The 24951-nt window shown below is 39.3% G+C and overlaps 1 protein-coding gene across 7 annotated transcripts in view; it reads right to left on the bottom strand.

Moving 5' to 3' along the window:
* Positions 1-15603, bottom strand: part of RPGR (retinitis pigmentosa GTPase regulator) — a 64441-nt gene extending 48838 nt beyond the window's left edge. For 2 of the 7 annotated variants that reach the window (XM_032261645.1, XM_032261642.1), the window contains exons 1-7: positions 15432-15601; positions 11908-12033; positions 10662-10754; positions 8755-8817; positions 6557-6715; positions 4750-4899; positions 654-809 (exon numbers count right to left, since the gene is read on the bottom strand). In XM_032261645.1, the coding sequence (XP_032117536.1) occupies positions 654-809; positions 4750-4899; positions 6557-6715; positions 8755-8817; positions 10662-10754; positions 11908-12033; positions 15432-15459 (775 nt within the window). In that variant the 5' untranslated portion in view covers positions 15460-15601. Of the gene's footprint in view, positions 1-653; positions 813-4749; positions 4900-6556; positions 6716-8754; positions 8818-10661; positions 10755-11907; positions 12034-15222; positions 15394-15431 lie in introns of those variants that run through there. The other 5 variants (XM_032261644.1, XM_032261643.1, XM_032261641.1 and 2 more) reach the window with 4 other exon arrangements.
* Positions 15604-24951: the final 9348 nt, after the last annotated feature.

Here is a 24951-nt window from a genome sequence, read left to right on the forward strand (position 1 = left end):
TTTTTGGTTTTTTTTTTTTTTTTTTTTTTTTTTTTTTTTGAGACAAGGTCTGGTTCTGTTTGCCCAGGCTTCAGTGCAGTGGCACAATCACCACTCACCTCAACCTCAACCTCCCCAGGCTCAGGTGATCCTCCCACCTCAGCCTCCTGCATAGCTGAAACCACACTTGGTTAATTTTGGTAAAGATGGGGTTTCATCCTGTTGCTTAGGTTGGTCTTGAACTCCTGGGGTCAAGAGATCTGTCCACCGTGGCCTCCCAAAATGTTAGGATTATAGGCGTCAGCTATTTTACCAGGCCCAAAAAGTGAGATTCTTAATGGAAAGAGATGCAAGGCCACCTGACACAAGGTATCTAAGAGTCAAACTCACAGAGGCTAAGAATAGAACAGTGGTTGCCAGGAGCTCAGGGGAGGCAGGAAAGAGGAGTTGCCGTCCAGTGGGCATGAAGTTTCAGTTACTCAAGATAAGTTTCAGAGATCTGCTGTACAATGGTTGTACCTATATATAAAAAATACCATATTATACACTTAAAAATCTATCATGAAGGTAGTTCTCATGGTATGTATTCTTATCACAATAAAAAAATGAACATTAAAAAAATTTCATTAGCCATCACAGAAAGCAGGAAACAAAACAGTGGACTCTGCACATACCTGTGAGAACCACACTATGCTCTCCGCCACAAGCTACTTGGATCACCTTCTCAGGAATTCCAGGCACCAGCTGGGGTATTCTGTGATTGCTCAGGAGTTCATTGGGAAGACCTAACTTTCCATTTTCAGGTTCTCCAAATATATATAGCTCACCATCTGCTATTGAAGGAAAAGTACAGTGATTACTAATGACATACATATGAACAAAAAGCTGGTCGTACCTTCAATAAAAAGTTTTGACAATGATAACTTAATACATCCGACCTTTCTTGAGATATTTTTACTGTATGATAAAGAAATAAAGCTAGATTTTACCCTTGATTATTTTAACCCAATAATTTTCACGAAAAATTCATGACTACCACTACTAATAAATCATTTTAGTGCTTTCACAAAACAGTGAAGAATACCTGTGTCTTTTACTTACTTAAAGCTCCCATAAAAACATGAATTTTGTTTTGTTCACTATTTTATCCCCAAAACCTAGCAGTGTCTAGAACAAGCGCTTAATATTTATAGAATAAATGAATGAATAATTGCTTTATATGAAACTGGTTTTAAAAAACTCACTTAAGTATGCAGTAAATATGTTAAGTAAATCTTAAGATTGCAGACTTCATCATTCGGATGGTACTTCTTCCAAAAAGACTCTTACCAAGGAATTCCTGACACATAATCACTGCCCTGTCCATACTAACACTATTAATTTGCTTAATTACATTTATCACACTGTATTATGACTGTGAACTTCTTGAAAGCAAGAACTTTCTTATTCATTTCTATGCAATTAACTGAGTTCTATAAAGTATAATTTAAAACCTTTGGGTAAGTATATGATCCAATATGAAGAATGACATAGAACATGTCACTACTGGTATGAGAAAAGACACAACAGAGCAGATCTTCTTGCTTATTCTTTGCAAGTCTCTGAGAGAACCATGATTGATCCTTGCCCAACCCCTGGGAAGGTGGCCCCTGGAGTGTTCTTTAAGTGAGTGATTAATGATTTTGTTATGTACACCAGAGCAATGAATTATGCCAGATTAGGTTTCTTAGGCTAAGGTTTCTAAGGCTGCTTGCACAAATATCAACATTGATGACATGCACCTAGCTTCATTACTGAGGGTCCTCTGAGTTTCCGCTGCTGTGGCCAGCTGCTAGCAGCAAGTGCCTGCATGACCAGCCCCTCTAAATCCACTGGAAGCACCAGAATGGGCTTCCCTGGGCAGAGACATTCCACACATGTCCCTGTAGTTCACTGCTAAGAAGAAAACATGCCCTCTGTGGTTTCCTAAAAGAAAGTACTAGAAAGCCCATGTTCGACTTTTCTGCACTCCATTGCAGATGCTTATCTTTTTCCTACTTTTTATTTTTGCTTTGTATCCTTTGCTGTAATAAATCTTATCCATAAGTATAATCTGCTACTGAAGATTATGAGTCCTTCTAGAAAATCACAGAACTTAGGGAAGGTGTGGGACAGCCAATAAACAAGATATGTACCACTTAAAATATGGTCAAATACTGTAAACACAACTATATTGATTTTCTGAATTGATCTGCACAGAAAATGAAGTTTTATGGGCCACAGTTTTCTATGAAGTATTTAGCAAATACTGGCACAAAAGTGGTGCCTAATAAGTTAGCACCCTTCCCCATTTTCCCATGCTTGTTGCCTCCCATAGGAAACTGGTTACTAAGTCCTAATGAGTCTCTCCCCGTTTCTGTCTATAGATTCCTGATTCCCCTTATGCCTTAACACGAATTTTCACCTGATCAAGTTTTCCAAATGTCTTTCCTACCTCTAGTCTAACATACCCACACAATATCAGAGATATCTTCCAAAAACAAGGCTCTAATTATGACACTTCCAAATTAAAAAAAAAAACACACACACACACATGTATCAAGTATAAACTCTTCAGATTGTTACAAGAAACCTTCCATAGTAGGTCCCTGGACTCCTAACCAGTCATATTTCTATCTATTTCACTTAGGCCTATTAATTTTTATAAAATTTGGATTCCTCAAACTATCCACCTGGGTCTGAGAGCTACCTTCCCTAGGACTCTGATCTTAAGCACACTGTCAAGTCTCTATTCTCCAATCTCTGAAGATTGTTCCACAGATCCCTGCCCCCAGGTACTGTGAGCCCAACTCATTTGCTTATATCCTTTATTGTACTATACCTAATTCAGTGAATCATTGGTTGAAATGCTCAAACCCAACTATTAACATATCAGATGAAAAGACACAGAAATCAGGGATATACCTGAAAACTCCATAGATTTTACCTATAATATATGAAAACTGAGTATTTTATATAATTTATAATATGAACTTGAAATGAGAACATGAATTTAAAACATGAATGTAAGCATTTAAACATACTAGTAGGTTAAAAATCTGTAGGAAGTCTTAAACATGACTATCTTAGTAATATGTTCTGTATTTTTATTAGGAAATTAACAGTTCTGTTTGAAGGTTCCTCAAAAAACTAAAAACAGTGCTACCACATGATCCAGCAATCCCATTGTTGGACATATATCCAAAAGAAGGGAAACCAGTATATCAAAGATATATCTGCACTCCGATGTTTGTTGCAGCACTGTTCACAAAAGCCAAGAACTGAAGGCAATCTAAGTGTTCATCAAAAGATGAATGGATAAAGAAAATGTGGGGCCGGACACGGTAGCTCACACCTGTAATCCCAGCACTTTGGAAGGCCAAGGTGGGTGGATTACCTGAGGTCAGGAGTACAAGTCCAACCTGACCAACCTGGTGAAACCTCGTCTCTACTAAAAATACAAAAAAAAAAAAAAATCAGCTGGGCAGATGGCGGGCACCTGTAATACCAGCTGCTCAGGAGGCTGAGGCAGGAGAATCGCTTGAACCTGGGATGCCCAGGTTGCGGTGAGCCAAGTTCATGCCACTGCACTCCAGCCTGGGCAACAGAGCGAGACTCTGTCTTAAAAAAAAAAATGTGGTACTTGCTGGGCGCAGTGGCTCACGCTTGTAATCCCAGCACTTTGGGAGGCCGAGGCGGGTGGATCACGAGGTCAAGAGATCGAGACCATCCTGGTCAACATGGTGAAACCCCGTCTCTACTAAAACTACAAAAAATTAGCTGGGCATGGTGGTGCGTGCCTGTAATCCCAGCTACTCAGGAGGCTGAGGCAGGAGAATTGCCTGAACCCAGGAGGCGGAGGTTGCGGTGAGCCGAGATCGCGCCATTGCACTCCAGCCTGGGTAACAGGAGGTCATTATATTAAATGAAATCAAACAGGGTGGTTAATGGGTCCAAATATTAGGAAGAATAATACGTAGTATTAGTACAGCAGGATGGTTACAGTCAAAATAATTTAATTGTACATTTTTAAATAACTAAAAGAGTATCATTGGATTGTTTGTAACACAAAGGATAAATGTTTGAGAGGACAGATACCTCATTTTCCATGATGTGAATATTAGCCATCACATGCCTGTATAAAAACATCATGCTGCTACCAATTCATTGGTAACTTTGGGGGGGGGGCACTGAAATGGGTCAATTACCACTTTCTAACCCTGAATCTGTGGTACATGGAATAAAGAGTAAATGTATAAAATAAATATTTAAAGATTTGTCTAAGAGGGCCCACAAAACTATTTCCTCTAGGTGTTTTTACTGTTAAAAAATCCCATAATTAGATAGAAAGCCATAATCATACTTCCTCTATTATTACTAGTGTAGACACAGACTATAACAGCTATAGTCCAACATTTCAAATATTTTAACTAAGATAGAAAAGGTTGCCAGTGGGTCCAGGAAAGGGAGAAGTTGGGAATGCTGAGAAAGTCCCACCAAAGGAAACCATATGTCATGCTGAGCTCTCTATATTCACCTAAAAAGTGATCATGTCAGAGAGAGTTTGAAATTATGAACTCTAATTCTATAAATGGAGAAATACTGTGACCTTAAAAAGACCAAAATCATTTCATTACATGGACAACCATGGCATTATTTCTACAGAACCAGAGAATGTTACATCATTTCATTATTAATTTAGTAATAACAGAGAAGTGGGACATAACATGATGAATTCAAAATGTGTCTTACTTGTTACAAAAGCTGAATGGTAATATCCACAAGAGATCCAGGAGACAGGTTTCCCAGTGGTCACTTGATGAGGGACACAGGCATTAGGCATATTTGGTAAGCCAATTTGTCCTTCGGAATTGTCACCCCACATAAAAAGTCTTCCATCCTCTATAAAGAAAAATACAAGCGGGAGAAAGGGTTTTAAAAGACAGGCAGGCTCTCAAGCTATTATACTTCCAAAAGATCATTTATTTTTTAATTCATAAAAATTATGTATCTTGATAATAAAGAACTACTAAGACATTTATACTAGCTAGCTACTTAACAGTTCAATTTGTATTGTGAAATGCTTCTATAATAATAAAGAACACTAAATAGCCTGATTGTAAATCACTTTAGTCACGGACATATTTTTATCTTGTTAGCAAAGACAGAATGCCCTCTCCTACAATCACCCTTTCCCATTCTAATATCTCTAAACAGAAATGTTCTCCTCCTTCTAAGCAGTCTACCTGCAACTGAACTGAAAGACAGCACAGGTCACATTAGATATTTGCAGGTCAAAAAAGCCTGGAAGACCTTGCTCTTGAAAGCACTGTGGAAATGATGTTTTAAAAAAGAACAAAATAGGGCTGGGCGCGGTGGCTCAAGCCTGTAATCCCAGCACTTTGGGAGGCCGAGGCGGGTGGATCACGAGGTCAAGAGATTGAGACCATCCTGGTCAACATGGTGAAACCCCGTCTCTACTAAAACTACAAAAAATTAGCTGGGCATGGTGGCGCGTGTCTGTAATCCCAGCTACTCAGGAGGCTGAGGCAGGAGAATTGCCTGAACCCAGGAGGCGGAGGTTGCGGTGAGCCGAGATCGCGCCATTGCACTCCAGCCTGGGTAACAAGAGTGAAACTCCGTCTCAAAAAAAAAAAAAAAAAAAAAAAAGAACAAAATAAATGTATTTCACTATATTTTTTTCCTTATAATTTAAACCTGAAAACACAGAATCTAGTCTCAGAGAATGAGGATATAATAGCATGAACAGCATCTCAAAAATAGGTAACATATAATTTCTGATAAGGATTTTGATGTCAGAAAAAGCTAACCTAGGAAAAATTTTTTAGAAAGGAATTATCGAGACTTATTTATTTATATATTTTAATTAATTTAATTTTTTAATGTTTGAAATGGTTAAATAATGCAAAACAAGTAACTGAAAATAAGAACTGAAAGGATGTCAAATTGCTAACTTAATTGCTGACAAAAATCTAAAGAACTGAGGTCCAGATACAACTCAGACTTTCCTGATAAAGTAACACTAGATATTACACAGTCTCCTGTTTGAAACAAAGCAGTGAACTAGCAGCTTCAGTGAGATCAAGCTGATCTTGACTCCAAATTTTAAAGAAATATCTCATATGGGCTTTTGATAGAGAGAGCAGAAAGGTACGATGACCATTACAAACCAAATCTTAACATATGCTGCAACAGATTTCTGTGGATGTTTCTGATAGCAACTTCAGTTAAAACTGTGAGTATAACTTTCAGAGCACACAATGAAAATAATATTTAAGAATATCTGAAGGAGTAGAGACACAGCATAGCTTAGAACTTGTCAATTATTTTTTAAATATATATGTACATTCTAACTCAAAATAAGCATAAAATTGCAATATGTCAAGATTTAAAATTATATTTTAAATGTGTTCTGAAAGGACATAGATAGTCAATGAAACAAAACTAAACAGCAATGCTGTCTTCAGTTTACTGAGCTGGCATATCTTGATCTATAGGAAAGGAATGTGTCCCAGATTGAAAAGGAAGTAAGTCTCACCAGTTAGGGCAGCTGAAGTATTAGATCCAGCAGAGAGCTGCTTAATCTTATGCTGGGATGTAAAAAAGCTAATTAGATGAAAAGTGGTTCTTTCTTCAGTGTCACCAAGCCCCAACTGTCCTTCATCATTTCCCCCAGTTGCATATACATTGCCTCCTTCTGCACATGAAAAAGAAGACATCAATAGACTATAGAGTCCCTCTTTTTACAAGACAGGTCAGTGTAGAGCAGTGATTTCCTCTATTAACAGTGAAGAAAGTTGAAAACTATCATTATCCTATTATTTCGTAGACAACTTCATTTCATTGTCAAAATAAAACAAAACAAGTAAGGCCACATATTTTTGTGAGATTTGAGAAATCAATCTAGAATGTAACTAGCAATTGAAATGAATAGAATGCATGAAACATATTTCTTGCTAATATACCACTTTATTAATTCAGAGTAAAAACAAAGAAAGTAACTTCCAAACTAGTTTAAAATGCAAATCTAACTATTTAAAAAGAGATGTGTTCATTCATTTTAACTTCTGTACCCAGTAAAGCTAAGATATAATAGTACAAATGAGTAAAATGAGGGAAATCCAAGAAGAATCTAATTAGAAACATAATTCTATGTTGTATTTATTTTAACTTCCTAGTTAAATAGGAGGGCACTATAGCACTCTGTTTAGGAGGCAAGACTCCAGAGCCAGACTGCTTGAGTGCAAATTCTGGCCTGCCACTTACCAAAACTGTGGGATCTTGGGTAAGCCATAACCTCTGTGTGCCTCATTTTCCTCATCTATAAAATGGTGATAATAATAGTACCTACTTCATAGAGTTGTTATGAAGATTGAATTAGTTGACATTTATAAAATTCTTAGAACAGCATTTGGGTCATTTAAAGTATGTAAAAATGTTTGTTAGTTACTCTCTTAATTAAATAAAAAGTACATCATGCCTAGATTATAAATATTACCAGTAAGCTGTAAATTAATGAAGATTTTTAACACACACATTAAATTAGCTATCTATGTCTTAAATATATACATGAGGTTAAAGCCTTGCTAAATTATGGGGCAAAATCAGCGTGAATGAGTTAAAATTTTAAAGTTATTGTTATTTTTTATTTTATCATTTTAGGAAAAGAAGAAACCTAATTGGGGAAACAAGACTAGCTTTCAAATGGAACATACTATAAGGTCACATGAAATTGGAGTGCACAATTTAATACATATGGAGCAAACCAGAGTTGGTGAGATGTTGAAATAATTCAAACAAATAAATGAGCACAAAGTTGAACAGCCACAAAATGTTCCATGGAAGAAGTAACACTTAATGGGATCTCAAAAAATAATCTGAAAAGGCTAAGAGAAAGAGAAAAGACACTTCAGAAAGAAAAATGTATGAGTGGTGAAGAGGAGCTGAGGCAGTAAGAATATCCTGAAGACAGAATCATCTGGGGGGCAGGGGTGTGGGGCAGGGGGAAGGAGGTAGGAAGTACTGCTCAGTGGTCAGGTCCTGGAGATCTAATTGTTCCAACAGCATTTGCTGAAGATACTATCCTTTCTCTATGTAATTTCCTTGGCATCTCTGCCAAAAATCAAGTGGGCATATACATATGGGTCTACTTGTACACTCTATTGTGTTCCATTAATCTTTGTCTATCTTTTTGCCAATACCACACTGTCTTGATTACAGTAGCTTTACTGTGGGTCTTGAAATCAGGTAATGCCAGTCCCCTAATTTTGTTATTTTTCAAAATTGTTTTGGCTCTTCTATGTCATTTGCTTTTCCATATAAATTTTAGAAGCACTTTGTTAATTTCTACAAACACACATACACACACAAAAGCTGGTATGGATTTTGATGGGAATTGTGCTCATTTACATCAACAGCCTTTTGGATGCCTTCTACTTACCCTTAGTAAGGAAGAGAGAAGAGCAAAAACAGGAACAACCAGTCCTTAAGGTGGACACATAGGTTAGGTCACGCTGTCCCATGATACAATCCAAGAAAAGAAGCTTTTTCTTCAGCCACTTGGCATTTACAGGTATATTTGCAAAGGCCAATGTGTACTTGCCACTGACATTTTAAAAAACCCTAATTTTACTATTGCCAAAGTACAATCTCTATCAATTTTACAAAGCCACATTACTAGAATGAGACCTCAGTTCTCAAAGTCAGGCAGGAAATCATAGAGGTTGAGCACTATACCTGTTGACACCAGGGTGTGGGTCCTTCCACAGGCAGCTAATTTCACTTTTTCAGGTTTTAGAGCTAAAAAAATTTTAAAAATGGGACAATTATTTTACAGCAATAAAAATGAACAATATTCCAGGACAAATGGTAACCAAGTGATGGAACTGAGATTTAACAGCAGGCTTGTCTGATTCCAAAGTCAATGTTCTTAACTAGCAAACCAGAGGTTTTCAGAACTGGTTATATGTCATCATAACCAGTGGAGCTTTGAATACAATACAGATATCTTAGCTCCATCCCTAGAGAATCTGAGTCAATGGGTCTAAAGAAGGGGCTGACATAAATATATATATATATTAAACTTCACAGGTAGGTGGGGTGTGGTGGCTCACACCTGTAATCCCAGCACTTTCGAGTCCGAAATGGGTGCTTGAGCTCAGGAGTTCTAGACCAGCCTGGGCAACATGGTGAAACCCTGTCTCTACAAAAAATACAAAAATTACCTGAGCGTGGTGGTGCGTGCCTGTAGTTTCAGCTATTCAGGGAGGGGTTGCTGAGGAACCTAGGAGGTCGAGGCTGCAGTAAGCAGAGATCACGCCACTGCATTCCAGCCTGGGTGGCAGAGCGAGACCCTGTCTCAAAAAATTAAAAAAAAAAAAAAAAAAAAAAAACTCTACAGGTAATTAATATGTGCTGAGACCTACTGTATTCTATTATGTTGCCTCCTCACCAACCTGATCCATCACCTAACCTGCCATCACCATTATCAAGCTCACCTTCTACCACATACCACATTCAATGAAAAACTGTAAGACCAATATTCACAAGCATACACCAATGAATGAAAGTTGTTCATTCATTCGTCAACATATTCAAAAAACATTTAAAGAACATCTCCTAAGTGCTTCACATAGGGGCTGCAAAAAGATGACTAAGATAGAATCCCTGGTCTCAAGAATCCCATAGTCTAGAATCCCATAACATAATCCTGTTAGCTTGTCTATTAGATAAGATATTTGAGAATAAGGGTCATGGTCTCTGTGAATATCCCCAAGTGTTTAGACTGTGCTCAAAAAATACTTTTTGAACACATTGAATACTTTAAAAGTTCCATAAAAATTCCCAAAAACAATAAAAAAAAGAAAACTAAAAAGAAAAAAAAAAAATTCCCAAAAACAGCATCAATATGAGCTACGCTGAAATTTTCAGCTGAAATCAAAATTTAGCCAGGATGATAAAAAATATTGCTCTTACTACATCTCAAGGAATCTCCATCACCCTTTCAAGTTTAGCTGATATTCACAGGTTATACCCAAATAGGTTTTGCATATGAGATCCTGAAAGCTTTGTAAGGATATTATATATGTAATAATTTCTGGAACACTGCTGATTTCAAATATTTTGTCCTGTTGTTCTTTTACTCTAGTACTAATCAGTCCCAAGTCTCAATGTTCTGTTTACTTCATCTAGTCACTATATAAAGCAGGATAAGTATGTTTTATAGAAACAGCAACTAAATAGAAACATAATGTCCACAACTCTACTAAATGAGACAATCTCAAAATTCTAACATATGATGCTCTTTGTTCTCTGTACACACAATAATAGTAATATTTAAGTCGTTTTACAAACAATAAAAAAAAGGGGGGATGGGGGGATGTTCAAATGCAATACTGTAAAATTATTAGTTCCTTTGTGGGCTCTGGGTAAAATCAATCAGATTTTTAGACCCTAACATATGAAAGCAGTTCTGAATATCATATAAAAGATAAGTTAAATGCTAATAATATTCAAGCAAATGTCAGAAAATAAAGAACTAAAGGCTTTATTATGTACGACATTAAAGAACTACACAGTCAACATAAAAATACTTTATAGAGTTTGTTAAGTATTTAAAGTGAAACGATGAAAAGATCCCAAACCTTTGACGCATGTTGGCCTGCTGACAGCTGACTTTGATCCTAATCCTAACTGACCCCAGTTGTTACTGCCAAACACGTAAAGTTTATTATTTCCTGGTGGGAGGAAAAAAGAAATAATCAATTGAGGCATTTTTCACATAATGTAAGATGAGGTCATCACAAAGCAATAAAAAGCTATACTTTAAAAATGTCACTGCTTTTCTGTGTTGAAACAAGTTACCTTGTTCATCTATGTATAACCAGATTCTATTAGGTGGAAAAGAGTTTCTAAAATTATATAATAACAGTTTCTTTGTTTTTGTTTTTTTTTTTTTTTTGACAGAGAGAGTCTCGCTCTGTCACCCAGACTGGAGTGCAGTGGCACGATCTTGGCTCACTGCAACCACCACCTCCGGGGTTCCAGCAATTCTCCTGCCTCAGCCTCCCAAGTATCTGAGACTATAGGCACATGCCACCACACCCAGCTAATTTTTTTTTTGTGTGTGTGTATATATATATATATATATTTTATTGCATTTTAGGTTCTGAGGTACATGTAAAGAACATGCAGAATTGTTGCATAGGTACATACATGGCAATGTGGTTTGCTGCCTTCATCCCCATCACCTATATCTGGCATTTCTCCCCATGTTATCCTTCTCCAACTCCCTACACTCCACTGTCCCTCCCCTAGTCCCCCCACCACAGACCTCAGTGTGTGATGCTCCCCTCCCTGTGTCCCTGTGTTCTCATTATTCAATATTCGCCTATGAGTGAGAACATGCAGTGCTTGATTCTCTGTTCCTGTGTCAGTTTGCTGAGAATGATGGTTTCCAGGTTCATCCATGTCCCTACAAAGGACACGAACTCCACAGAATACTATGCAGCCATAATTTTTGTATTTTATTTTAGCAGAGACCAGGTTTCACCATAGTGGTCAGGCTGGTCTCCAACTCCTGACCTCGTGATCCGCCTACCTTGGCCTCCCAGAGTGCTGGGATTACAGGCCAGCTTTTTAAAAAAATTATATTTAAATAGATTAATTCCAAGAAAGGTGTGTATATAGAAAATCACAGTTAAATATACTAAGGAAACTTAAAATGTAAAATACCTCTTGATGACTGATTTTGTGAAGAATTATCTGGAAAAGTTAAAAACAACACCCTTGATGCATTTTCAATATGTTTAAAACACAGCAGCACAGCTGTAACATAATATTTAGAATTTTCTACGTATTACTGTACTCATTCAGGATAGTTATACTAACCTGTAACAATGGCACTATGTTCATCTCCACATGAAAGATGTACAGGAACATCATTTTTAAACCAGAATTTACCAGGAATATTTTCAGCAAATTTACTTTTCCCAAATACAAACACAGCACCCGAATCTGCAAATACAAGATGGTCTCTATTTTATAACTTTTAGTATGTTGCCTGTTATTAAAATACCTGTTCAGCAATTTATCCATACAAACCCCTTGTTTCATGACAGCTTTGCCCCAACTCTGGCAATATTTAAGCCTTCCTTCTTCCACCTTAATTCAGTCTTTCTTTTTCTCAGACTCCATTCTAGTTTGACCTATGAAATCTGCTAAATTGAACACGTATTACTCATATACATGCATAAAGAAAGAAATACACTATCACAGGAAGGCAGTCTTCCATTACTAATAGTTCTGCTGTCACCAAGTAGATGCCTATTCCCTGGAATGAAACGGTATAATTTGTGCCATTCTTGTTCTGGTTAACACCTCATGGTCTGGCCTCAAACTGAGAGCTTTTCTCCAAACACAGAAACAGGATAGTATTGAGTTTACTCATTAGCATCATCAGGATATCCATGGGGAGGGTCTCTATCAGTCAATTTGGATTTTCTTTGGTCCAGTTTTTCTAAGGAACCTCCAGTGTTCTCATGCAAGGGAAACAATGTTAGCCCAAATGGTGAACTCTTTCTATTTTTGTTGAGACAGGGTCTCACTCTGTCACCCAGGTTGAAGTGCAGTGGCTATCTGCAGCCCCCACCTACTGGCCCCAAGCAATCCCCCCACCTCAGCCTCCTGAGTAGCTGGGACTTATAGGTATGTGCCACCACATCCAGCTAAATTTTTTATTTTTTGCATAGACGGGGTTTTACCATGTTGCCCAGGCTGGTCTCAAACTCCTGGGCTCAAGTAATACACCTGCCTCAGTCTCCCAAAGTGCTGGGATTACTGGCGTAAGCCACGACACCTGGCCAAAATGGTGAACTCCTAATTTCTCTATTGGTAATCCCAATGAATACCCATAAAATAAGAGACAGCACAGAGAGAAACAAATTACTCCACCACTATCTCTTTCATTTGAACCAAGGGAAAGCAGCTAGAAAAAAAAAACAAAAAAAAAACATAGGCTTTAAAGGCAATTAGGTATTCAAAGGTTGTTGTAAGGATTAAATAAGATGACATGTGCAAAGAACTTAGCCCAGAGCCTAGCATCCTCAAAGTGTAAGCTCATAGCTGCCTCTGTAAACTCTTCCTATACCATAAGAGTTGGAAATGATTACTGTCTTCTCTGAACTATGATCTGCAGAATTTATAACACAGCAGCACATCTGTGTAACAGTTTGATTAGAGAGATTGCTAGGTAGCATAATATGTAAGAGGAAGTCATCACAAAGCAATAAAAAGCTACACTTTATGAGGTGGGTGGATAATGTGAGGTCAGGAGCTTGAGACCAGCCTGGCCAACATGGTGAAGCCCCATCTCTACCAAAAATACAAAAATTAGCCGACCGTGGTGGTGAGCGCCTGTAATCCCAGCTACTCAGGAGGCTGAGGCAGGAGAATCGCATGATCCCGGGAGGCGGAGGTTGCAGTGAGCCAAGATGGGGCCGTTGCACTCCAGCCTGGGCGACAGACTGAGACTCTGTCTCAAAAAAAAACAAAAAAAAAACAAAAAAAAACCCAACACTGCTTTTCTGTATTGAAACACAGAGTTCACCATTTGGGGTGACAATGTTGTTACCATTACCATCTCTCTAATCAATTGGGGTAACAATGTTACCCCATATTGCCTAGCACAAAGTAATCCTTCTGTGTTCTACTTTTCACACAGAAAAAGTCCCCCTTACACACATGTATATTCGTAACTGTTGAATGTTATGTTTACTGATTCATCATAACGGTGAGTAGGTAGGTAGTCAAATATAACTTTCAACACGGTTACTATAAAAGACAGATTACCCAAGTCGTCAACAAAGGAGCACTTCAACTTTTCCTGATTTCGAGGAGAATTCAGAATGCTTAGGGATCCAAAATAAAATGAAAAGATCCTCTCAATACAGCTACTCAGGAAGTTTCTAATTCTCATCTTACTCATGCACTACAGTTATAGAGATGTCTTTTTCTCTTTCCAGAAACACTACATAAGAAAGGATGGTTTATCTTGCCCTGCAAAACAGTATCACAAAATGCCATGGTCCTAGGAGATCGAAGAGGAGTACCCGTGGATGTTGAGATTTAACAGTCTTACCTCAAGTCATTACCTGATCTGAGTAGTATTCACAAACTGTTGTAGTACAGCATCATTTTGAAGAGAGACTAAAAACCCCATCAGTTCCCAATAACCACTTAAACACACACATACACCAAATAGTAAGTCAGATACAGCTTTTGCGAAAATCCCAAGGAGGATGATCACATATAAACTAATTCGTACCAGAAATGAAAACATAGCAAATATAAGTAAGTATTAACAATAAATATTAATACGCAAGAGACTAGCCACTGTGGACAACGTTTTGAGAACCACTGTGAGGCATGTCACTTCCAACTAATAACTGAGTTGGGAGACCAGGATCTAGAAGAGAATCTGGGTTTCCCCAGAATGAATTATTTTAACATTTTAACTGTTTTGTCCTTGCTTCCCTGATACCCTCACCCCAAGTCAAGTTTTGGTGGCTCTGCTCTGGCCCTGTGACTTCTACTGTCAATTTGCATGGTCATTTTGTTTACTTTCCTGTATGTCGCACTAAATTGTGAACTGCAGGAGAATTGAGAACTTCCAGGAGCATGGAAGAAAATATACATATTTCAGTAAAGGTATGATTCTGCTCAAATCCAGTGTTTTTTCAAAATGTTGGTCATGACCTATTAGTGGGTAAGAAAAATCAATTCAGAGGTTCACGATCAGCATTTTTAAAGAAATGCATTATCGAAAAGCTGTGTGTGGAATCTAAGTGCTTAAAACAAGGCCTGCTTCACGAGACATCTAATTCTGCTACACAGTATGTATGCGGTATCGGGTCACAATGACAAAAGTATTTCTAACTACGGAGCTCAGGGGAAAAACAAGGCTAAGAAACACTCACTAAAGGGTCCCTATTCTCCCTCCTTGTCCAATTCATTTCCAGCATCCCCTTTTGCCCCACAACGCTGATCAATCACTCTTTATCGCATTCAATACATAACTGGGTGCTCAGGATCTCCAAAGTGCACACATCTGGAGTCTGCACTTTGGAAAGTTTACAGGGAGGTAAAAAGTGTCCCGGCCTTCAAAAAGCTCATCAAAAGCTTATTTTAAAAGCAGAAGACAGGCACCTCCTTTCCCCTTGTCCCCCATCCTGTTCATCCCGTCCAGTCCTCTGACCTCAGTCATTGGTGGGAGCGCAACCAGAGCTCCCGCCCCAGTCGGGCCACCCAGCCTCGGGCCTGTCCCGACCGGGCTGGTCCAGAGGTGGGGCCTGGCCGCCTGCGTGCCCGCGGACCCTCCCTCCCGGCCTTCCGCCACCGGCGCGGGCGCCACTCACCGGGCATCAGCTCCTCAGGGTCCCTCATACCAAAGCGATACAGCCAGCCCGTCGAGGGCTGCCTGATCCGGACTAAGGCGGCCACTTTGTCCCGACGCGGGCCGCAGAAGCGTCCCTGTTCCTCATGCAGAAACTCCGGACTTCCGCGCTCCCGGACGTCAACAAACGGCCGCTAGGGGCAACGGGGGCGGAGCTGTGGAATGCAAGTCGGGGCAGGCGCCGCGGGGGAGGGGAACGGAAGCCGGGCGGCTAGTAAGGGGCAGGCTCAGGAATACCGGGCGGAGCGGTAGAGACCACGCGCCCTCTGGCGGCCTGGAGCAGAGAGGCGGCCACACAGCTCAGTGATGCCCTGGAGTCTGCGCCTTTGGGCCACTGGAGGTCCAGTCACCGAAGGGAGCCTGCCCATGAGCGGCAAACGTCACAGATTTCATACTCTGTGACATAAGCAAACATCGACGCACAATTATGATACTACTTGTAATAATGACCAGCTGGAACATTAAAGCAGCTAGGCACTGTTAAACAAATTCCCAGCATCTAAACCAAGGTCTGGCCTATACTGAATGCTCATTACATATTTATTGAATAAATGAGTACTATTACAACCCTGCAAGGTGATTAATGTCACCGCTGTTTAAGGATGTGGAGATTATACAATAAGAGAGCTGGAGTCTAGTGCAGCTAGTCCAGCCTGTAGTCCACAGAAAGTAAATGCTGAGCTGTATATATGTGGTCCACTACTCACAGAACATGCACAAAGGAGTTCACCAATAACCCAACATCATTGTTCTAGAATTTGCTCAGTGATGTTATATGATGCAAGATTTCCCGTGCATCAACATTTGACTATCATGAATTAAAGAAGCTAAAAGCCATCTTCCAGGATGAGCAGATTTATGTGCATTTGGTAGTTGTGAACATGGGCTCTACAATTAGACACAGCTGCATTAAGGGATCCCTGAATTACTCATGTGTGTTACCAACTCTTTCTCAGGAACTTTGCATTAAAATGGAGAGGAGATCTTAAACTATCAGATACACAAAGAATAATTTACTTACAAAGCAAAGTGGAGGTTACTAAGGAAGTGTTTAACAAGGAGCATTGATCTGGTGTGGGGGCGTTTATCTGAAGAAAGAACATTAAATTTAAGAACTGGAGAAAAAGAAGCCAGGAGGGGGAGAGAGCTCTGGGCAGAGAGTAAATTGTGTGTAAAGGTTCATAAGAGCTTGACTCTTTCCAGGAACACCTAGAGGCAAGGCTGGTTCCTGGCAAGGTGGCGAGGTCTTGGGCCTATTATGGATCTGAGATTTTCTCCTAAAGACAATGTGAAACCACTGAGAAGTTTTAAGCAGTAACACAACAGGACAGGATCAGTTATGTCTGTCCGCTGAAATCATTCTGCCTTGTCTGGATGCTTTGTAGAGAATAAACTGGAGCAGTGAGAAGGGTTCAGAGGCTATTGCAGCACTTCAGACATGTGGTCAGGCTGGCTCGGAGTACAGTTCATTGGTGCCAGAGAGGAGCAGGCAGATTTGAAAATATTTTATGTGGTAGAATCAACAGGAAATAGTTTCTGACTATTGACTTCTAGATAGTGCTGGACTACCAAATAGCTCTTAGAGCAACAGCAAAGATGTGGCCCTAAATTATTCTGAAAAGGATTTGATATTCATTTTTAGAGCATCATAATTATTACTATGGGAAAATGAGAATTTTTAAAGATTTACTTTAAGATATGCAGTCTTTTTTAAATTTCAAAATACAGTAAGGCACATTTTGGTGCTAAGCATCCCAAAAGACATTGATGCAGCCCTACTCCAAGGTTTCCAACATAAGCAAATAGCAGAAGGGGTCACCGTTTACTGAAATGGAGAACACTGAGGAAGGTGCAGGAGACATTGGAGTTAGGTAAATGGGGCAAAGAGAGCATAATGAGTTCATCCTTGAGCACGTGAAGACATCAAATTGGAGGTGCCGAGCTGAGCAGGAAATTGGTGACCAGACGCCCCAGAAGAAGGCACATATTTGAGGAATGCTTGGGTCTATATAGTGAAAGTGGGCTTGAGATACTGACAACACTGGAAAGTGACTGTAGAATTGAGGCAGGAGAGTAGGTTCTGGAGGCAGGAACCTAAGGCCAATTCATGCTGACTTCCTAGAACTAAATCAAAAGGAAAACCCCAACTTTCCACACCTAAGTAACAAAAGAACCAGAGGCTACTACCTTTGCAAACCCCACCCCCTTTTTCTGCATGTCAGATGGAAAGTTGAAAGTATCTCTGATTGGTTGCTTTCTGTAACCAATCAGACATTTGCATAGGAGTGTAACTTTGTGACTTCACTTCAGCCTCTGATTGGTTGCTTTCTACAACCAATCAGATGCTTGAATAGCGTGTAACCTTCATCACTCTAGCCTCTGAATGGTTGCTTTTTGCAACCAATCAGACTAATTGCAGGCCACTACTTCATTTACATAGTAACCAATGGGAAATGTACCAATGGTTACTTGGAATGGCACCAAGTAACCAACAGGAAACCTCTAGAGGGTAATAAAACCCCAGAAAATTCTATAAAGGGGCTCCTGAGCCCCTGTGCTCAGGCCTGCTCCCACCCTGTGCTTTCATTTTCAATAAAGCTCTGCTTTTGTTGCTTCATTCTTTTCTTGCTTTGTTTGTGTGTTTTGTCCAATTCTTTGTTCAAAACACCAAGAACCTGGACACCCTCCACCAGTAACAGAATGAGAAGACAAAAGAGGTCAAGATGGGTGGTGAAGAATGCCAGAATTTAATGGCCCAGCCAAAGAAGCTGAAAAAGAGATAGTGACCAGAGAGGGAGAGCCTATGGAACAGCATTTCAACAAGGAGGGTGTAATTGGATCACAGAATGTGTAGTAATTCAATAAGGTGAAAACTAAATGCCTACTGAATTTAGCAACACAGCCATCATTATCAGTGTTGAAAAGCGATGTCTGATGGAGTGATAGAAGAAATGATGCTGGAGTGGTTAGAAAGTGGGAGAAACTGAGGGAAAAATGTGAGGGCAAAACCTTTAGAGATGGGGGTAGACACAGAATAAGAGGGGCAGAGAGACTGCATTTGGCTGGAGAGGTGAGGCGGATGGTGGACTTTGTCAGGCTTGGAGAGACTTGAGAATGCTGAAGGGCTCAACAACAGACAGGGAGAGAATACAGATCCAGGAGAGTGAGGGAATAATGGATAAGTTAAGGTGGTATTGGCACCAGAAGATTTGACGTTTCCTTCCCATACACTTGAATCAGATGGAATAATAACATTGGTAATACCATAACAACTAGAAAATATTAAGCACATACTATAATCCAGGCATTTTACTAATTAATGTAATGTATGGTAGCAGAATAATGGCTCCTTAAAGATGCCCATGCTGTCATCTCCAGCATCTGTGAATCTATTTACATGGCAAAACGGACTTTGCAGTTGTGAGATGCCGGGTTCAGGACCTTGAGATGAAGAAGATATTCTAGATTAACCAGGTAGGCCCAATTAAATCCTATTAAATCTTAAAAGTGAAGAGCCTTTCCAGGCTGTGGTCAGAGAAAGATGTGAAGATGCAGGAGTGGTCAGAGAGATAGAACAGTGCGGCTGTGAAGATAAAGGTAAGGGTCATGAGCCGAGGGATGCAGGCAGCCTCTGAAAGCCAAGAAAGGCAGGAAAGTGGATACTCATAGGAGGACAAACGGTATAGTGAACTGCATAAGTGAGGGATCTAGGTTGCCCATTCCTTATGAGACTCTAATGCTTGATGATCTGAGGTGGAACAGCTTCATCACGCCACCATCCCCATTCTCCAATGTCCCCCATCCTCTGGTGCATGGAAAAATTGTCTTCCATGAAACTGGCCCCTGGTGCCAAAAAGGTTGGGGACCGCTGCCCTAGGGGCATGCACCCCAATTTATAAAACAGGCTTGGGATAGCATGGTTTTGACTTTAGGCTTTATGACTTACTACTTTAGTAATCTGGGCAAGCTGCTTACTCTCCTTCTCTGATTCTTCGTCTGGTGAATCAGGATGATACCTCCTAATTTGCAGGATTGTTATGTGGTTTAAATGACATGATGTGTACAAAACCTGTAGTGCCTGGTTTTCAGCAAGCTCTTTACTTATTACTTACTTTCTCACAGAGTTTTAATTACTATTATTTGTGTTTCATGGTCTTTGTTTTTAAAGTTTCATTACTTTCTACTGACTCCTATAATTAAGCTGCAGGCAGCCCTGCAGTTAGACGTGGTGCATCTAGATGGAGCCAGATCAATAGCTTTTTCATGCTGCATTATTGCAAATATGGCGCAGCTGCGTCTTTGACAGAACTGAAAATTGAGGAGGAGACATCTGGAAGAACCTATGTGCATTTTACTCTGTGCAAAGCACTATAGGAATTGGGAGGGAGGGAGAAAGGGAGAACTCACTGACTGTCAGACACTTAAAAATGAATGGCCCGACTGTTCAGCAATTGTATATCTGTGAACAGAAGCTCTCTTTTACATCAGCTGTTAGTCACTGCCCTTTGTGATTGGGAATCAGGCTTGAAAATTCTCTGACTGTATTTTGGGCCATTTTTATCTGTGCCTTTCTGTGGGTGACTTTTTCCTAACAGAGTCCCTTGAAAACATTCAGTCTCATTTACCACCATTCACTAAAAATTTCACCTTTGATCCCAAGTCGGAGTGTTTTTTCCTTCTTTAACCCCCTTTTAGAGTGCGAAGTTTGTTGGGTTTGTTTGGCACAAAGTGAACCAGAAAAGGAATGTCCTTGAAGGTATATCAGTCAGGTTTCCAACTAACAGATGACACCCTATTGTTAAGATAATTTGAGAAGGATTTATTTTTAAAGGAGCTAATTTTGAAGGGTGGAAGGGGGTTGGGGCAACCACGAGGCATAGTGCAAAGATTCAGGGATAACAGCATTGGAGTTGTTACTATTTCTTGGCCCAAAGAGAGAAAGGAATGGAAAGTTTATTAGAACTTGGAAGGAAAGAGAATTGTGTAGAGCCGTACACCTTTAGAGAAACAGTGAATTTCTATTAAGGAGCAAGCCAATCCAAGATGTCCTTATAGAAAGGGGAGAATAAATATTCTGACTACTCTACTCCTTCCCTCCATTCTTCTGCTGGGATTTTATTGGCCAAACCCAACCAGTAGCTAGAATATATGAGAGCTCATTGATGCAGCCTTGCAAATGAGCTTTCAAGTCAGCTTTCATACGTAGATAACTAGTACTTGAGGCTGTCAGCTGGTGCAGAGAATCAGTGGGAAATGAAGCTCAAAAAAAAAAAAAAAAAAAAAAAAAAAAAAAGAGAGAGATCAAGAAAGGCTACCTAGCAGGAGAAATCTGGCTAGGACGCCACTGCTGGATCCAGCTACCGCTTTCACTATAATTTTAATTATATTGTGTCTTTATTTTTCAGTCACAGTTTCCAGAGCAAAGTCCTGGGTGGGAGCATTCAATTGGCTGAGGCTAGTTCACCTGCCGCACCCTCTTTGCCAACGGGTAGGGAGAAGGAAAATTGCTTGCCTTTGACCTCCCTGGTAGGAACTGGGCCTCTGCTTTTTTTCAAGACTCACATAATTAGAGATTTCTAGACATTAAGAAACAGCTCAGAAACAAGGTAGTTCTCTCTCCTCTAAAACAAAGTTACGTCTCCACTAACAAATGACCTCCTAAATCTTTATTAATCTGAAACAGGAAACTAGCAGACAAGGGTACAGAGATCTGTTTTTATTTTATTTCCAGTTCTCTATCTTTTCTCCCTCATTTCCTTCCTTCCTGCATTTCCTGATCTTTGGAAAGCCCCTTTATTTCGTTAAATCTTTGTACAAGAGAGCAGCATTAAGATCACCAAATCTAGTTGTGAGTTCAATTGCTGGGCCGTCAAAAACACATACAGGACCACCAAATAACAGGCCTTAATCAATGTTTTCCTGATAGAAACCTCTTGGTTTGTTAATACATAAACTTCATGGAAGAGGCATGTCTCTCAATACAATGTTGTATTTTTCTCAGTTGCTCTTTATATAGGAAACATTTATAATCATATCCTTAAAATGCAATGTAATATTTTTTAACAGTAAGAAATGAGACACATAAGAGACTCCTCTGCACTGTGTCTTCTGGTGTGCATTCACAAGGGACATCAAATATTCTCAATCTCTGAGAAATCCATCCATATTTTTCTCCAAATTTCCTTGCCACCAGTCTCTAACCTTGTTTTTTCCATGTCCCTAAATATCTGGCCAGACCATTAACTCCTGATCATAATTTGATATAGATCCATGCCTCAGGTCTTCTCTCCCTCCAGGTAAAATGCAGTGAGAGGCACTGCTTGAAGGTTTGCTCCCTGGAAGCATTTATCGTATTCGCCATTCGGATTCAGTATAGATGCTCAACCTACAATGATCCAGGCCAATCTATAACCACATTTCTCAACCTTACACTCTATTCCCATACACAATTCCCTGAAATTTTCCAGTATAAGCTAGAAATCTGGAAGCTCTTTGGCCTTGTCTGGCTTTTGACTTTGTTATTGCTGCTGCCCTCCCAGGGCCATGCTGAAATCTGACAATCTTGAGACATGACAGAAAAGACAGGAGGTTGAAGAGAACTGGCTTTCTCTTGCAAGTAACTCCCTCAAGCAAAAAAGCATCTTCAATCAAAAGAAGAACGTTTCATCAGACAAAGCAAGAGAGATTTCTGAAGCTGGCAAAAGAGATTTAATGAGAATTAAGGGTTCAGCATTCATGGAGTCTTCTAAATCCTCTCATATATTTCCATGTCAATTTTCCAGCTTTCAATCTAACCCAGATAATGCCACAATATGCACCTAAGAAACCTGTCAGGGCTGTGAGTACTACTGACATTGTAATTCATCAGCACACAGGATCAAACCAAAGTCTGAATTTGTCTTTGACCACCTCAGATCTGCTGAGGCAAATGACTTTTTTCGCCATTAAGCTATTTGTTATAAGAAGCAGTCACCTCATCAGCTGTCATTGAACTCCTCATGCCCTTTATACTATTCTTGAATCATACTCTCAATAGGCATTCCAGGTGACCACAGGCAACTGTTTAAGTTGTTTTGCAGCTGTGTTTCTAAGGTTCGGTTTACTGTCAGTCAACCAGTCCTGATTTTTAATTTTCCCTGAGAGTCAGTTTCCTGTGGCTTATTTTGTGGCACTGGTTTCTTTATCAGTCAGAGTTATTTTCCGTGTGAAAAAAAAAAAAAAAAAAAAAAAAAGGATTCAATAGGAAACCATTAGAGAACACATTGAGTTTATAGAAACTCTAGAAAGAAATGCTTGGACAAAGATGAGAAACTAGGGAGGAGAGGCAGCAGGAAATTGGGTTAGGATGTTGCTGCTGACTTTGCTGTAGTCCACAACCACTACGGGACTTAAACACCATGGCAAGACCTCGCTAGCCACGGGGCACTGCCAGCATTATTGGTTGGTAAATCTCATCTCACTGCCTCTTTTACTTTAGTCCTTCAATATCCGAAGCCCCAGGTGGGGATCATTCCAGACTGGATCATGTGCCCATGACCCAGCTTAGCAGCAGGTATAGAGAGGGAGGAATACTTTACACCAAGACTCACACAATGGGAACTAGTTGTGGGGTGGGTTCAGATGCCAGGCAATGAAAACTTATTTTCTCTCAATCAGTAGTAGAAAGAACTTTCATAAGAAGTCCAGAAGCTGTTTTCTATTTATCACTCTAACACTTCTTTCTTTCTCTTTCTCCCTCCTTTACCTAATCTTGAGGAAATCACTGTACCTTTCTGGTGTTCTGGAGGAGAGAGTTAAACTAAGATATTCAGGTTCCATCTAAGTCTAGTCCATCTACATGTCTAATGCTGTATCATCTTAGACCTCTCACAAATCTAGTAAGGAAGGTACTATGCTTACATGAGGAGTGTGATAAATGTGTACGTAGTCCAAGACTGTTCCCTTTATCTAAGTGGTAGCTTTTTTTTTAATGTTTATTTTAGGTTCGGCGGTACATAGTCAGGTTTGTTATATAGGTAAACTCATATCATGGGGGTTTGTTGTACAGATTATTTCATCACCTAGGTACTAAGCCTAGTACCCAATAGTTTTTTTGTTTTTGTTTTTGTTTTTGCTCCTCTCCCTTCTCCTACTAATGGGCGGTTTTAAATGATCATTTTGATCCAATTTCTTATTGAATATGAAACTTCTACATATGTCAGATTCTACATATTTATGGAATTCCCCCATAATATTTTATATTAAACCATTTTACCTTACTCACCATTTAACATTTTGTGTTTATTTTAATGGATCCCACAGTAACCACTCTATCCCAGCCCACAAAAGTTAAAATGCATATAAAAATCAAGGTGAACCTTAGGGAGAATAGTGATAAAGGAAGTTGATATTCCAGGAGACCTTAGGGTCTTATCAAGGTTGATGCATCAGTTTTACTTTGAATTTCTTATCTATCTAATTATTTCATCAGTTTGATTAAATGAAACTAAAATTGGTATTGATGAAAAGAGAAAGCACAATCAAAGAAGCAGATAAGCAAATAATTGAACGCAAATAACTTTTAATTATACTCACTTAATAAAGTCAAGGAATACTGTCAGGTGCCAGCATCACTTTGTCAAGTCAAAGGGCAGTGTTGGGATGAAAAAGAGGAAGATGGCACAGAGTATCTTGAAAATTGTGTTAATTTCAAAATTTTAAAACACTTTTATATGCATTTGGTTCAAAATAATCCTGAATCCTAGGTCGAGAATATGTTTGGACCCTCCAATGAAAACCCAATTTTCTGCATCCCGCCACATATCTTAATTATTTCGAGAATGCTACTAAGGTCCCCAAACTTCCCCAGATCCAAAGAAATAAGTGGACTTCCAGGTATGGCAGTTACATCTGACAGGTTTAAAATGCTTTTCCACCTGAAATTATAATGAGAATATTAGCAAATAACTTTCACTTTAAGTTGATCAAATAATTTCTTCTAAACCAAATAATACATTCACACTGCCCTCTTCCTTTTTTTTTCAGACAAGATCAAGCATGTTTCTTTTTAAATAAGAGAAATTATAAACCAGGATATGCTTTTTAAAAAGGTAGAAGGCAAAAATGCCTATTTCTCCACATAGTATTTAATTTTGTGGTAGAATAATAACATGTGGTAGAATAATAACATATGTAAAACATTATGAAACAAGAAGAATCGAAGTTACAATATGTATAATATGCAGATAATATGGTTCTTTAAAGTAAAAGTAAGTCTTCCTTTTTGTCCTCTTAATGAACATTACATCATAAATCTAACCACTATTGTATTCTCTTATCACCATAGATTGGTTTTGTCAGTTTCTGAATTTTCTTTTTGTTTCTTTTTCTTTTTTTTGAGATGGAGTCTCACTCTTTCACCCAGGCTGGAGTGCAGTGGTACGATCTCGGCTCACTGCAACTTCTGCCTCCCAGGTTCAAGTGATTTTCCTGCCTCAGCCTCC

The sequence above is a fragment of the Sapajus apella genome, unplaced genomic scaffold (assembly GCF_009761245.1).
Source record: "Sapajus apella isolate SASKATOON/1434 unplaced genomic scaffold, GSC_monkey_1.0 scaffold125, whole genome shotgun sequence".
NCBI classification, from domain to species: domain Eukaryota; kingdom Metazoa; phylum Chordata; class Mammalia; order Primates; family Cebidae; genus Sapajus; species Sapajus apella.